The following is a 16518-nucleotide window of genomic DNA, read 5'->3' as shown; positions in this document are numbered from 1 at the left end:
CCTCAGAAGTGACTCTGAAAAACATGTTATTTTTAAAAGCCGTTTGAATTACAGGAGTGACTCTAGACCCGTGGTGGCGAACCTTTGGCACTCCAGAGGTTATGGACTACAATTCCCATCAGCCTTTGCCAGCATGGTCAATTGGCCATGCTGGCAGGGACTGATGGGAATTGTAGTCCATAACCTCTGGAGTGCCAAAGGTTCGCCACCACTGCTCTAGACCATTACATGATGCGTTTCACTCCGCGCTCAATGTAGGCCAAGGACCGTATAGTATTTTGGAGTCACATTTTCCCTCACCCATGTTTCATTTCATTAACCTTTAATATGCACAAATTAAAAATTACATAAACACATCCTACAGCCTCAAGCATGGTGCCAAAGTACTCAAAGTGGTTTTAAAAAGGTACTAATAAGGCTAATTAAAGTTAACAGCAAACAATAAAAGCCCAGAACCCTTGAGAACATAAATTATTTTTAGTGACGAAAGTTAAATTGGGGAGGCAACTGGATCTTCCTTAAGCAGGAAGTTCCGAAAGGTCAGCACCACAACTGAACTGCCCTTGTACTGTGTTTTCACCATAATAAAAGAAGGAACATGGGGGAAGCCCCCTCTCCCCCCAATTTCAGTGCATGGGGAGATGCGCAGAGGAAAATTTGCTCTCTCAGGTACAGATGCATCAGGCCATTTAGATACAGTAGTTATGCCTTAAACAACTAATAATATAATTTAACAAACTAATAGTCTCCCCCAAGAGAGTCTTAGTTATGCAACATAATGCAGAGTCGTGCAAATGGATATAGAGATTTCCACATGCTCGGTCAGTAGATTAGGCTACCTCTTCCAAGCTGCTCTGCTGAATCACTTAAAAGATCTGGTCTAAGTGATCTAAGTGATACAGCAGAGACTGCGTGATGGCTGAAAAGGCTTTAGGAGGTTCTCCAAGGAGATTGGTCTCCATTAAGCTTCCAGATCACTCCACTCTCTGACATTCACTGTTCCATTTCTGTGCCATGCAAATGTGCATGTTGCCAAAATGACAGAAGCTACTTTAGTTCCAAGATGGCAGAGCTATGCTGAGTGTGGTGCGATGTGTGATGTTCTAAGTAATGTCAGATGACTGTTGTGGTATGCTGGTGCACTAAAGATTTCCTTCCCTATCCAAGCATGTTCTGTCCATTTTTAAAAAAGAACTAGAATTGGTATCCTAAACAAACTTGATGAAGAGATCAGTAAGGTGGCGCCTCTGCAAACGGGTTTAGGACTGGGATCTTACCATAGCACACCTTTCTTTTGAAGACCCAAGATGGAGATGCTTTTAAAGGTTAAATGTTTGAATTCTATTTCAGCTATAAAAAACTGAAAGGGTTTGTCCTTTTAAAATACTGCATTAATGTTCACTGTGACATTCATTTGCTTTCTGATAACATGTAACTGATGTAATGCATTCTTAGGTTCCCTTGGGATGACAGTAACTGACTTTGCTTGACTTTGCTGAAGCATACCTCTTCATCATCCAACTCCATAAACATGAAGCTCATTTGGAAGAAACAGCTAATCCGAGAATATAAGAGATGTGTTTTAGCATCAGGGATTTTTGATTGTTCCCAGACATCAAACCCACAATCATAGCTTGTCATGATCAATTACTTTTGTCTTTAATTTTTCTTTTTCTTTTCCTTGAAAATTAGTAAGGAAATAATACACATTTATGCACATTTGTTTCACAACTTTTGGTAGCAGCTCTGGGGCTAAGGCCAGAAGTAGGATTTATAAAAAATGTGCAGCTGGTACCAGAACAGCGGATGTAGATTTCTTCCTCAATCCCTCAACTGTAACACTTGGATATACAGATCGGTTCACACAATGTAATCATGCCCTAATTTCTTTGCCACCTTCACTCCATGTTAGGATTATTGATGCCTCTGTTTTGTGATATTATGATGTTGAAATGTTCATTCATTCATTCATTTATTCAATTTATACCCTGCCCTCCCCCACAGGGCTCATGACGGCAAACAACAAGCAAATAGCATCAAAAAACAAATCAAATATCAAAACAGCAAATATCAAACCATAAATATCAAAACAGTAAAACAGCAGAATCAATAAACGTATCCCCAAATATCAAATATCAAAAAGCAAGAACATCATGAAATGTTGATGCTTCTGTTATTATTATCCCATGTTTAAAATATTACATTTATTGTAATTTAGAATGTTTCGTTATAATACTATGTTTATTATTTCATGCTTATTGATATTATGTTTTTGATGGTTGTTGCTAATGTGATTATTATTGTTTGTGTTATTTGCAGCTGTTGTTCACCACCATGAGCCCTTCGGGGGAGGGCAGTATACAAATCCAACCAACCAACCCAACCCAACCCAACACACCCCCACCCCCCCCCACCCCCACCCACTAGCTTGTGAGGCAGGGGAACATTGGCGTTTCCCCACTCACTCTAATCCCCCTATGCCATGAGCTGCTCTCAGCACGTGGCATCCCTGGCGTGCGCCCGGGCATCCCCATGACCCCGCGCTCTGCCCGGGGTCATCAAAAGGCACCGTTTTCTCCAGCGCCAGGGATGCCATGAGCTGAGTGGGCGCGATAGCAGCAGCTTCGGGGGGGCTGCGCTGTTGCCGCCCCTGTCGTGCGGAGTGCCCCGGGACCCCGCGCTACTTGAGCAGAGTAGCGCGGGGCTTAAGGTAAGTGGGGAAAGGCCCGTTGAAAACTGCTTGAGGAAATGGGTGTCATAACACACCAAACCACAAGTGGACCTAAAAACACAAACTGATGTTAAAATCTGACTTACTTTGCATTAAGAAGAATACAGATAGCTTCCATCACAGTCATGACTAGGTCCGGGGGTTTAGTGAACACTCTGATTTCAGAAATATCTGCTTTATCTAAAGAATCGAGAGCTTTGTTGGCAGCTTCTAAAGCAGGCAGAGCCTCGTCTAAGTCACGCTGAGCATCGTCGGCTATCGCCTGAGTATCCTCTGCTTTCACTTTCGCAATAGCTTCATCTTCTTGAACAACACGACGAACCTGAAAGCAAATTAATCAGTCGATATGAGTGTCCAAAAGTTAATGAAGTGCTGCGGTTCAGATTTCAATTCCTCATCTTTGCTATTTGTTTTGTTCAATGCATGATGGAGTGGAACAGAAATATGCAGTATTCTCATGTGGTGTGCTGTAAGGCTGTGAAAAATGATGTAATTTTTTTTAAAGAAGCCAGTGAAGCAAAAGGATGCATAGAGGGGGAAAAAAGGCTTTCCTTTTGGTTTTCTTGTCCTAGGGCAAACAACATTTCTAGCAACATTGCTAGTTCATAAAAATGTAATATCTCAGGTGTGCTTTACAGAGAGAAAAGAGCCTTCGCAAAGCAATAATATACCTTGCAAGGTTTCTGCTTTAATCCTTCCCATTTTCAATTTGTAACTTTCAAGATCTGCTGGCAAAACTGAGCCAGATGGGCCAACAGTCTGCTGTTGCCAAGATCACTATGCTTCCATTTTCTGGGTTCAGTCTCTACCACTTTGGTCTGGAACCACCCTATGTCCTGCGCCCACCTTTCCCAAGAGGTCCCAACAACCCTGTTCTAACAGGTATTTACAGGATAAAAGGAGGCCAGTTGAGCAGGAGAATAAGTGGGAGTGGACCACTTTGCATGACTGAATTTAAACTGAAATAATCTTGGCCATGAAGTGATACAGTCCTAACACCAAAAAGTCGAAAGATGTGATTCAGCCGGTTGCAGTTGGTACTGTAGCTGTTATCCTATCCAGTGGTGGTGAACCTACGGCACTCCAGATGTTAATGGACTACAATTCCCATCAGCCCCTGCCAGCACGTTAGGCACAGACTCAAGCCGGGTCAATTGTATCAGCTTTGTCGATTTCATCTTGAATTAGCAAGGTAATGCTAAGGCAAAGAGACATCCACGTCTGCAATTAGAAGCAAGTGAAATTGACAAAGAAAGCTGTTTTTGCAGGAGGAAATTGATAAGGAACTGCTGCAGTAAGGACTGTGCATTGCTGCAGCTTTAATTTGACTGAAAAAAGTGGTTCTTCATGAGAGAGGTGGGCTACATGTTTCTGTTCCTTCAGAATGGCGCCAGCTACAGTAGGGGAGTTTTTTTGGCTCCCATTCTGTGCGAACACCTGGCCATTAGTCACATCCTGTGTAGTTGTCCAACCTCCCCTTTAGTCATTTTTTCCTTCTCTTCCTTCATTTTCAAAATAAATTTTCTCTTTGTCATATCAAACTAGAGATGTACCACTGATGCAGGGATAACATGGTCAGTTGGACTGGCTTTGTCAATTTCACACAGGATTTGTGATCTTAATGTTCAGGGAAAGATACAAACTAGCATGAACAATTGAATCAGCTTTGTCACGTTCACACTGAACTACTGATATAATGTCAGGGCAACTGGGGGAGGGCCAACTGAAAAGAGTACTGGGAGTAATTGCTTCTGGTAATCCGGGACAGCTGCAGTGGTTCTTTGTGGGGGTGGGCTACGTGTTTCTGTTCCTTTAGATAATGAGTTTTGGTTTTCATATGGGTTGGTAGTTCTCAATAGTTCAAATGGGGGCGGAGACATTTTTGAATTGGTGCTTCAAAATGTAACTGCACAGTAGTGCTAGAGAGCTTGCACAAAAGGAAAGAGGGGGAGGGCTGCTCTTCTGCACCATGGATGGTATACCACCAGCAATACATTTTCAGCAGTAGCATCTAGAATAAATTCTACAGAAAAGCCAAGGGGGAAAAACTCCAAAAGGATGAGGGAAAGGAGGAGTGCAGAATGATTTCACATAAAACGTTTCCAAGGGACTACTTGGAGAATCTGTGATAAGCTGTGCATGAGGAATAAGTCTATATTGAGATAATATTTCACATAAACAGATTTCAATCTGATCAGGGCCAGGATGAGAAAACAGCTGGGAGCAGAATGCAAGTATATTATAAACTGAAAAACATGTTGACATTTTAATTTATACCTGATCTGCATTTTCTTGATCCACTGCTAATTTTTCCATCAAAGCTTCCACATCTATTGATTTCTCCTTCAGAACTGGCTCTAAAGCCGAAAGATCTAATTTCATTTTATCAACAAGTTCGTTTGTCTCTAATAGCTTGGTTAAGCCATTCTTCACACGATCGCGAGCCTGGAATATGGTAAATATTGTTGATTAACAATATATTGGTGGCTTCATTCAAAACTTCAAAGAAGTGTTGATCTATTAGAAGCACAAGAAGAGCTGGAGTGATTTTTTTTCAAGTGTTGTGTAGTACACATCGGTGACACCAGCCGGGACTCTGCGGTTGTACAAAAGCAGAAGGTACTCACAGTGATTAATCTTTCCTGCCCCATTCCTATCCTGGGATTTAGGGGATGGTGTGGACAAAATGCCATGCAACAAGATGCAGTGAGGAGAGAGAAGCAAGAGGGGAAAGCAACTCTTTCATTTCCTTGTACCCACAGATCCTCGTTTCCAGTGGAACAGAGGCTCAATCCGCACATGCAGAATAATGCACTTTCAAACTGCTTTCAGTGCTCTTTGAAGCTGTGCGGAATAGCAAAATCCACTTGCTGGAAGTGGTTTGAAAACGCATTATTTTGGGTGTGCGGAAGGGGCCAGAGGCACAAAATCCAACACAATGTGTATAACTGCACATGTTCTAATCAAATTAGTAGTAGCATGTATTACCTTTTCCATGAATGTTTAAGAACATATCGCAATAAGCAACAAAAGTTATCAGGCTAATCTACGTGACCAGTCGTTCAGCTTCAACACTGACATTTCTTTTAAAATACAAAAACAGGCTTCAGCACACTAGCACACCTAAACAGGCATTTTTATACAGAAACGCTGATCCAGCAAGCAGCCTTCCAAGCATACACCATATGCACATCTGGATGGCCATAACCTATCTATGCCACAATACTACCCTGGGCCTTACCAAACTTGTCACAGAAGTGCATTCCCGTCACCTGGGACCACAAGCAATGACATTTGATTACTTACCTGCAACAACATTTGGACCAAAGCCAAAAATGGAAACATCTAATGTTAAGCACTTCTTGCATTACATTTACATCGCGAGAGCACGCCGTCCAGTCACGGCCTGGCTCCCGTTCATGCACGGGCTGGGTGCTTCCTGGCATGCGGGCTTGAACCCGCTGGTCCCCGATACCACCCGCCTGCCCTTAGGCAGGCAGACAGCCCTCACTGGGGACACCTCCACTCCTTGCAATGACGGCCGCGACCAAGGCGCGGCCATTCTTTACACTTCCAAAAAGGCTTACATACTTTCAGATCAGTGAAAACAGAGGAATTTGGCTTAAATTCAGCAGCATAAGCAGACATCCATGGAAGTGAAAGCCTTCAAAAAGTGCACCACCAAAAAGTAGCTGCAACCTCTTGCTATCTGCCTAATTTTGGGCAGCAGAAGCACCCAGAAGAGATCTTTTGATAATACTCTGAATGAAGGGGAAGAGTAGGAGAAGTGATCCATCAGATATTCTGGACCCAGACTGTCCTAATTGAAACTCATCCAAGCAGGGAACTATGGGATTAATATCCAATAGTGCCAGCACTGTTTAAGCAGTCCATGTTGGAATGGATAAAAGCGATTTCATCTTCGAAGTGCTTAGTCACAGAGTATAGTTCTGGTTCAGTCAAATCACACTGACAATCTACACTAGGAGTTTCTCTACTCACAGCAACTTTGCAGTATGGCTATGTGAAGATAAATCCATGGCACAGAAATAACATTTTATCTTGGCCATCTCAAACCCAGTGTCATGAGCCAGCCCCTGGGTACTTACTAGGACACAGAGAACTCTGATAACACGGTGCAGCCAGAGTTGGCTGCTCCTGAGGAAGACCAGGCAGCACAGCCAACTTCCAGCCCTTCTCTGCCTGATGCCATGCAGGTGGAAGAGCCAGGAGATCCCCCTAGGGAACCCAGTGATGAGCCAGCTGTGCATAGGAGGCAGAAGCAGAGGCAACTGCTGCAGGAGCAAAGGAGAAGTGCTCGTATTGCAGCAAGACATGGGAAGATACAAGCCTTTGCATTTGAAGAGGATTAACTCCTTGCAGAATCCCAGTCCCATGGACAAGGCTCTGAATATAAGCCTTGCCTTGAGCTTGGTTCTGCATGGGTGCACAAGTGTGTTACCTGTCGCCTCTGATTGCCTGGTTTATTGCTGATTCCCAGCCTGCTTATCGGTTCTCCTGTACCATGACCTGTACCATGTACTCCTGACTCGACTATGTTTTTGCCTGCTGCCTGCCTTGACCCATTGGACTGTCTTTCCACTATGCTGTTGCCTGCCACCTATTTGGCCCTGCAAGGCTGGACCTACCATGCCCTGCCTGCTGGCAGCACACCCAAAATAGGCTCTAAAAATAACTCTAGCCTATGTTTTGCTTACCTGCTACCTCAGAGAGCCTGGACTTCAATGTCTTGCCTTAGCAACCTACATTTTTCTTGTAGGACCAGAAAGCTGTGCTTCCCAACTTTATTGGTGCCGTGGTGCACCACAGCTACCAGTACCGCCTTTGTATTTACCTGTTCAGCACACAACATCTGCTACCTCTGTCCCTGGCAGGTAGGGTGTTGAATAAAGGTGAGATCATTATTGATATCTTTTGATATGCCTAAGGACTAAATCTCCCACTACCAAGGTAACCATCTCAAGAACAGGATCCTGAGAATGAGAGTAAATCATTTGGCAGCAGGAACAGGTCCCTTCCAGCAATTATGATGCCATGTTATCCTAAGACTTCTCATCAGCAGAAGACCTGCTAGACAGTGGTGGCAAACCTTTGGCACTCCATATGTTATGGACTACAATTCCCAACAACCCCTGCCAGCATGGCCAATTAGCCATGCTGGCAGGGGCTGATGGGAATTGTAGTCCATAACATATGGAGTGCCAAAGGTTCGCCACCACGGTGATAGCAGGATGCCTCTGGCAAGTCCAAGAAGACATCTGAGTTACAGACCTTTCCTGAATCTCTCATCTTCTCCAGTTTAGTCACCTTAGCTGCAAGGGCATGAACCTTCTCCCTTACAGCCAGGATCTCACTGCACCAATAATACACCCGCAACTTCTGCCCAGAAGGCAGACAGTCATAATTTGTGACAACTTGTACAATACATTGAACAGTGCGCCCCCTACTCCACCTTTCTACCTTCTTGGAATTGTGCTGTTTTTTCCCCTCCCCTTTCATCTGGCAATGAAATAAATAGGATTGGTATCTAAGGCATCTGTTTAATTTCCTTAGCCACTTTCATGGGGCACCGTGATAAAAATCAAATGAATGAGTTTCCATCAATAAGTACTAAATCTTTCAGTTTTTTAGAACGATTCTATTTCTTCATAAAGAGCCAGAATATGGCCATTCATCTCAGCTTCTGTTACTGAATACAAATGTCCCCGTGGGGAAGGACCTCTATCACAGTTGGGTGGCGTGATTTTAGGGCGGGTGGTTATGGGTCAGATAAAAAGGGGGGATGAACTAGGTATGCTGGCACTGTGAATTTCTCATAAAGTCATCTACAATGTAAATCCAGTTGAAGACAGCGCATGTCAAATCCATCTCAATACAAAAAAACCCCAAACAACACCAAATTATCTATGTGTTGTTCTGAAAAGGAAGACTGTCAAGGGGAAATCAGGCACAATTCTAAGCGTAATGCACATATTTCTGGTAATAAAATTTAACCTACTGAAACCAGCTGCTTCCTTTTTTCACTTAGCATGGACAAGTAAAGATTGATTAACTCCAAATAGGAAGTAGGCGTTGTGTAGTAGCGTCTCCGGAGCTCAGCATAGTACCGGTCCGCCATCTCCGTCACACTTATGTGAATATCTACACACATTACTGAAAGTTTCTCTTTCATCTTGTCACTTCCAAGGTCAACGGGCAGAAAAAAAGTCCTTGCTACAGAAAGCAGAGCTTCTTTGGGCCACTGAAAAAAAGGAGAAAAAAATTATATCAGTCGTGAACTTACCTTGTATTCAACACCACCAAGATTGGATTCCACAGTAATAATGACTATAAGCTTAAATCCCAGATGATGAAAGCATTTCTTAATGAAGCATGTGTGAGTACCTCTTTGGTTTTAATGACTGTATCGTATTAATGAAAAAGAGTAGTTGACCAGCTGATTAAGTAAAGGTAAAGTTTCTCCTTCAGTCGTATCCGACCCTGGGGTAACACTGCAAGCAGTGATTTCATAGGCAAGCCATTTTTGTGGGGTAGTTTGCCATTGCTTTCCCTGGCTATTCTTTACCCCCTAGCTATGAGCTAGGTACTCACTTACCGACCAAGGCTTGAGTTGATCATGAGCCAGTTGCCAGGATATCTGACCCACAGGGGGCTCGAACACCTGACAGTGTGAGTGGCAGTGCAAGCACTTAACCACTACTCCACGCAGCTCCTATACCAGCTGTTTAATACAGCATTATTATAACCAGGGCCAGAGTCAGCATACCTTAATCAAAAATCCAACCTGGAGGGAATCTGCGCTCAATAAGAGGTAGGTCGCAAGGGCATAAAAGGTCTAAGTGTCTGAGAATGCCACTGAAGTTGTAAAGTTGTACTTCTTCCTTTACAGAATTTCAAAGACATCAGACCCAGCAATGAGGATTTTCCACACCCAGCCCATCCCATTCTGCGGAATCTTTCCTGATGAATTCCATTGAGTGCTGTGGACAGATGCTGCAGAGGAGAGCCTATTTGTGAGCAGGCAAGTGGGGAGGGGAAGAGAAAGGAGGGGTGAACAGGGGGCTGGCAGGGAAAAGGAAGGGAAGCTGGGAATTCTCTGCCCAGGTCCCCCCAAACCTGGAACTGACCCTGGCTATAACAGAACGACATATTGGACTTATTGTGAAGATGTCCTCTCATCAGTGTGCAAAGTCATCCTGAATGGTTAGGTCATGCCTCTAGCAGTTCAGGCTGGGCTATCCCTATCCAGTCATACAAGCTCTACTCCACATAATAATGTTATTACTTCCAGCACCCAAATATGCCATTTGTCATCCTTAAGGGTGGGAAGTGGATGACTTTGCCCCTGAGATGAGAGGTCACCTTCACTGTAAGTCATATTTGTTGTTCTTCAACAGTGGTGCTCAGTCATCCAAGCTGGTTACATACCAGAGCTGCACTTCGGGGTGGGATAAGCTCACCTGATGCTTCTTGTGTCTGAATACAAGAAACATTTGCCTTAAGCTCAACCCCTTGCTGCAGGGCTTTCCTTCCAAAAGCAGCTTTAATGAATTCTTGCTTGTCGACTTGGTAGTGCCTCATGCCAAGAATGGCCGCCCTTCAGATCTCCTTAGTTGGAGTTCTAGTGGTGAATGCTGCAAATGTAGCTGCTGACCTTGTCCAATGGACGGTGGCCTTGTTTGGCATTCCACAACCTTGGACTTCATAGGCTGCCTTAATAAAGTCCTTTATCCATCTAGCTGTTGTAATCTTTGATGCCTTCTGCCCCAATCAGCTCATCCCATAGAGGACAAACACAGAATCTGATTGCCTTAGGCCAGTGGTGGTGAACCTTTGGCACTCCAGATGTTATGGACTACAATTCCCATCAGCCCCTACAATTGGCCATACTGGCAGGGGCTGATGGGAATTGTAGTCCATAACATCTGGAGTGCCAAAGGTTCGCCACCACGGCCTTAGGCTCTTTGTTCTAGCTGTGTAAATTTGAAGAGCCCTTCACACATCTTGTGTCATTCTTTCTCTTCAGGGTATTTTGGTCTGGGACAAAGGGATGGTAATGATACAGGCTGATTCATGTGAAATTGAGAGTTCGCCTTAGGAACAAATGAAAGATCCACAACTGGAACTAAAGTTGCCACCAAGTTTCTCTCAATGGTACAATTTTGATGTGAATTTAAAAAGAGAAGCATGCAAGGAACTTCAAGAAAGGCAAAAACTAGCTAACTTATGGCAGCCACATAGGACTTTCAAGGCAAGAGACATTCAGAGGTGGTTGGCCATTGCCTGCCCCTCTACAGCAACCCTGGAATTCCTTGATGGTCTCCCATCCAAATGCTTACAATGGCTGATTCTTATTAGCTTTCGAGATCTGATGAGACTGGACAAGTTTGGGTTACCCAGGTCAGACCAGCACAGGAGTCTGCAATTGGCCGTGCTGGCAGGGGCTGATGGGAATTGTAGTCCATGAACATCTGGAGAGCCACAGGTTGCAGACCCATGGACTAGCATAAATCAAGTTTAAAACATAACATCGAAATGTTAATGAATCTAGTATTCGGAGGATCGTTCAAAAGATCTGGTTGAAGAGGACCAGACCAATCTCTTACCATTTAAAGACAAGCAAAAAGCATTTCATTTTAATTATGTTAAAAGCTGTATGTTAATGCCGGGGAATGAAGGAAATAAGCCTAAGCGTAACAAAATCAAACTGAAGGAAGGAAGACAGTCTCATATCCTTAAATAAAAATCCTGTGTTAACTGGACATCCTAACAGTCTTTAATTGAAACTAGGTACCTGTACAAACCAATCGATCGTGCAGCAATTCACAAGCGATGGAAACATTCGGCACCGTGCTCGAAAAGCATCTCCGACAGGACTCATGCACAGAACAATGTGCAGCTTCTGGCGGACGCGGTTAATAAAATATCGAAATACCTGAGAAAAGGCCATCCCAAATATTAATTCAAGGATAAGAGGAAAGCAAGGCAATAATGAGGTAGTTAGCACAAATGAAATCCAGCACACTCATAAAGTGTAATGAATGGCTGCTAGCTGGTGAGGAAATAGGCTACGAGGCTTAACAGCCTATTTCCATCTCTCACCCCTAGAATCAATCTGTGATATTGGCCGAGAACAGCGGCAGCATAAGAAGTAATTTCCTCTTCCTTTAGGAGCTGATAATTACACATGTACAACATGCACCATAATTTCAGTTTCTCTGTCTGCAGCGAAGAACTAGTTCAGGGGTAGGGAACCTGCGGCTCTCCAGATGTTCAGGAACTACAATTCCCATCAGCCCCTACCAGCATGGCCAATTGGCCATGCTGACAGAGGCTGATGGGAATTGTAGTTCCTGAACATCTGGAGAGCCGCAGGTTCCCTACCCCTGAACTAGTTGAATAGTGCCTGAAAAATAATACTTGAAATGTTTCTTTTACCTCGTCCCTATTGCCCTCTGGTATGCCAGCTTCTTTTGCTTTTGGTCTGGTAGCTGCCATAACAAACTCCAGTTCATCTTTTTCAAATAGATTAGGCACCTCGCCAGAATTCAGAATGTTGTTTATATCTTCTAGAAACTCCTCCACAACAATCTGCAAAATGGTATGAATAGCAATCATCACACACACAAAAAAAGAGTTATGGAACTTAAAAACACCGCAATCAGAAAAAATATTAGTTTTTTTCTAATTTGTTAGTGGATTACTGGTATGCATCATGAGCAATTCTATTTCTCTAAAATAAAGATCGGGGTTTTTTTTTAATAAGCACTGGCTCCAAACCCTAACCCAGTTACATACAAACCAGGTACTGAGGGCCACTAGCAACCAGAGACAATAGATAAGAATTCTATTCCTATCCACATTAAAAGACAAATTGGAATGTCCCAAAATAACAGCTTGGCAATAAACTTAGTGGTTTGGGAGGCAAGATGCTGTTCAGAGGGCACATCAGTAGTCCCCCTGATGGAACAGCAGGAGGGGAAGACAATGTCTGTCAGTCCCCCGTTCCTCCTATTTTATCCCTCACACACACTTCGTGGGGGGGTGGGGGCAGTGGGGGGATCCAAAAATTTTAGTAACAGGCTCTGATGGTGGTGGGATTCAAACAGCGCCACCACCGCACACACGCACCTCCAGTCCCTATTGGGCAGGGAGGTTGCTTTAGTAACCCCTTCTCGGCACTCAGAAAAAAAATTAGTAACCACTTCTAGAGAAGTGGTGAGAACTGGTTGGATCCCACCTCTGGGTGGGGGGTAGTCACAATCTGCAGGTACAGAACGTTGGGGGCAAAGAAGGCTGAAGTGGAAAGGAAGGTGAAAACGTAATATTCTTCAAGGGAGACTTCACTGGTGCTTCTTAGGATCCAAGTCAATGTGTTTTCTCCCCGGTATTCTCTTGGCTAATTTATGGATTTACTTAATCTGAAAGTTGCGTTCCACCCTTTGGCCTTGAACAGTAGAAACATAGTTTTAAAACGACTGCTTACTTTTAACTGATTTCATTCAAAACTTTCTTGAGCTAAGACTATAAAGTCTGGGATTTAAAAAAACAACAACAGGAAGAGACTCTGCCATCAAGGGAGTCCTGCACATTGCACATGCTTCCAAAAGTTTCCGAAAATCTTTGAATTGGCACAGAACCCGTTTGAAGACTCGAGAACGCATACGTTTAAAAACATTTAAACCTCCCAAAGCCAAATTGAATGCTGAATCTTCCGAAACAATGCCATAGTTCTTATGAGCACAGAACAATTATGAAGGCAGCGGAATTACATCGGCAAAGACATTGCAGCTGAAATTCTCAGAGGATTCAGAGCCAGTCCATACATTCAAAAGAATCAAGAGTCCTGAGACAAACACACTCAAGGATGAAAACAGGCTGGAATGAGGTGGTACTGAGCACCAGTGTTAAAATGACCTGTCCTGTTTCAGGCCCCTTGACAGAGACAAAGCAGGTAAGAAATCTACATTCCTTTCACCCTGAGGTACACAGTAAAATTGGTTAGACAGCAAAAAAGAAAAGAAAATTGATGATAGCTGAATGTGTGACCCTACCAAAAGAAAATGTAAATTCTACACAGAGACTAGAAATATCAAGGGATGTTTCTACACACAAACTAGAGTCCCAGTGGTGGCGAACCTTTGGCACTCCAGATGTTATGGACTACAATTCCCATCAGCCCCTGCCAGCATGGCCAATTGGCCATACTGGCAGGGGTTGATGGGAATTGTAGTCCATAACATCTGGAGTGCCAAAGGTTCGCCACCATGGAACTAGACTATCAGGGCAGAGTCTAGACATGGAATTTTCTGTGTCTTCTATTTCTTTTAATAGAAGTAAATGGTGATCTCAATCCCACAATCTGAAGTGGTGCCACAGTACAATTTTGTCATGCGACAGCCGGTTTACCTAGCAAGACCTTTCTTTAGGAGCAGTCCTGGTAATTATAATAAACCTATGCCAGAGTTGGGCAGCAATTACAAATCACGCCCTGATCTGTTGTCCTAGATCTGCTCCTTGAAGGCTTTTCTTTTCCCTAGCATACAGAAATTCAGGAAAATGCAGACACAAAACCTACGGCTTGAGAAGAAAGGTTGGATTATACGAATAATTTTGCCCGATTCCTAAAATTGCAACAGTACAGAGGTTTAAGGGAGCAGAAGTACCAGGCATCAGGCAAATAAACGGAGGATTGCACTAGGAGTGAGGGTTTGAAAAGAGGAGAAACAATGAAGGTGTACAGTTCATGCCAAATATACATCTCAAAATGTGATAAATGATATCTATAAATATAATCACAAAACCTAACGCTTATAAAGCTATTTTATGATAACATTAATGTTACCTGTAAGGTCACCTAGGCTCACTGTATTTGGTTGGGTACCGGATTCATTGAGCCCAGAGATGCAAACTGCAGCATGTGTTTCCCCCAGCCCTGCTTTGAGATGGGGTTGCTGTTTGAGCACATCGTACTGCTCCAGCGTTTGCACTGGTTCTTGGTTGCCTTCTGAACAAGAGCAGACGACTGTGCCCTAAATTGTCTGGCCCCCACATACCTATGTTTCACTACAGCTTTAAGGAAGGTCTGGGAAGTATCTCTTAAGTACACCATCTATGCACCAAATCAGGTCAAGTGCAGAGAGACACTTTCAGTAGCTGCCACACAATTCTGGAGTTCTATTTCCCTGGAGACACTGAGTCTGCATGTTTTCCAGGAGGAAGAGTAAGAACAGGACATTTTAGCCTACCCTGAGCTCTTGAATGGGAGAACGAATAAGCACACACAGTTGGATAAGAATCTGTGCATGCAAATCTCCAAGCACGGTGAATGACAACGTGCTGCAACATACAATAGGATGCGCCTCTTTAGTAACAGATAGAAAGAATCTCATGTTTCTTCACAGACTGTAATGCCAATTCTCAACACATTTCTAAGTGTATTGTTCAGCTTTTCATCTAGTCCAAACTTCCAACAAGATCTAATGTCTGCAAAATATCTGTTTAAAAGTTAAATTTCCACAAAGTTTGTAAAATGTAGGAAGGCTTGGAAGACTAAGCAGGTAATTTCAAGAATATTTTTTAAAAGCTCTTTCTCAGGGGCTGAGCAAGGGAGAACTGCGCTCAGGGCTCACATGCGCCCTGTGCCCCTGCCACACCCCCACAGGGGTGCGTGCCTGGTGCGTTGCACACACCCCTGTCCCCTTGGTGCTACGCCACTGCTCTTTCTGCTAGGAAAGTATTAGTGCTGTTTTTTTATACCATTGCAGGGCTTGCAGACAATTCATTTTAACCTGTTCCTGGAATGTTTATCTCATTGTTCAGTGTTATATTCAACAGCTGAATGCAATTCCATTCATCATACGGAATTAACTTATTCAAATGGAGTGTGACTCTGCACAGCATGACTGCACATTTAGCCATGATCTTCTCTTCTGTTGTCATTAGGGTGAGCTGCTGAGTTTTTGCAACCTCTCTGAAATCACTTAAATGCTATAAGACCCATGTTCTGTTCCCTTTTCACTGGAACCCAAGAAAACTTAAGTAAAGAGAACAGATCGGGGGGTCCTCTTTTCAAAAGGATGCCCAGATTAAACAGAATGAACGATTGTTGGACTATCAAGGGACTGATTCAGGAGAAGTTACAGTGGTAATTATCAAACAATTGATACGCTTGACTCCCACTGAAAAGTATTATGTTAAAAGCCTTAATCCAGGATAGTTAATCAGTGTCTACCATTTTACCCAAGTAGGACATTTAGTGGCAGTTGCAAATATCTTGTAGGAAACTAGACTCTATCTGTTACTAAAGCTCTTCTGGAGTACCTGGTCAGTGAATGAACTCTTCTGGAGTACCTGCTTTGGTACTCTTCTGAAAGTACCAAAGCTCAGTAATGAGCTTTGGACTCATTACTAAATTCTACCTGGTTCATTCAGAATATTTCCAACCTGAAATTACATAATGCTGAAATCAATGTTAAAGGGTAGATAATCAGCCCCAGGAATGTTATGTCCTCTTCGAGACAACGATGAAACCGCATACAGACGGGAGGTTGAACAACTAGCCTCGTGGTGCCACTGGAACAATCTAGAACTGAACACACTTAAAACCGTAGAAATGGTGGTAGATTTCAGGAGAAACCCTCCCATCCTACCTCCTCTCACAATACTAGACAACACAGTATCAACAGTAGAGACCTTTAAATTTCTAGGCTCCATCATATCTCATGACCTAAAATGGACACCTAATATCAAAAATGTCATTAAAA

At 43.3% G+C, this 16518-nt stretch overlaps 1 protein-coding gene across 1 annotated transcript in view; it reads right to left on the bottom strand.

Annotated features, from left to right (window-relative positions):
* DNAH6 (dynein axonemal heavy chain 6) overlaps positions 1-16518 on the bottom strand; it is a 247355-nt gene that overhangs the window by 96607 nt on the left and 134230 nt on the right. Inside the window, exons 31-35 of the mRNA XM_048504422.1 lie at positions 12191-12343; positions 11547-11687; positions 8751-8993; positions 5009-5176; positions 2818-3053 (exon numbers count right to left, since the gene is read on the bottom strand). Coding sequence (XP_048360379.1) covers positions 2818-3053; positions 5009-5176; positions 8751-8993; positions 11547-11687; positions 12191-12343 — 941 coding nt within the window. The remainder of the gene's footprint in view (positions 1-2817; positions 3054-5008; positions 5177-8750; positions 8994-11546; positions 11688-12190; positions 12344-16518) is intronic.

Source organism: Sphaerodactylus townsendi, linkage group LG07, assembly GCF_021028975.2.
Source record: "Sphaerodactylus townsendi isolate TG3544 linkage group LG07, MPM_Stown_v2.3, whole genome shotgun sequence".
Lineage (NCBI taxonomy): Eukaryota > Metazoa > Chordata > Lepidosauria > Squamata > Sphaerodactylidae > Sphaerodactylus > Sphaerodactylus townsendi.
This window is presented reverse-complemented; position numbering and strand designations above follow the sequence as displayed.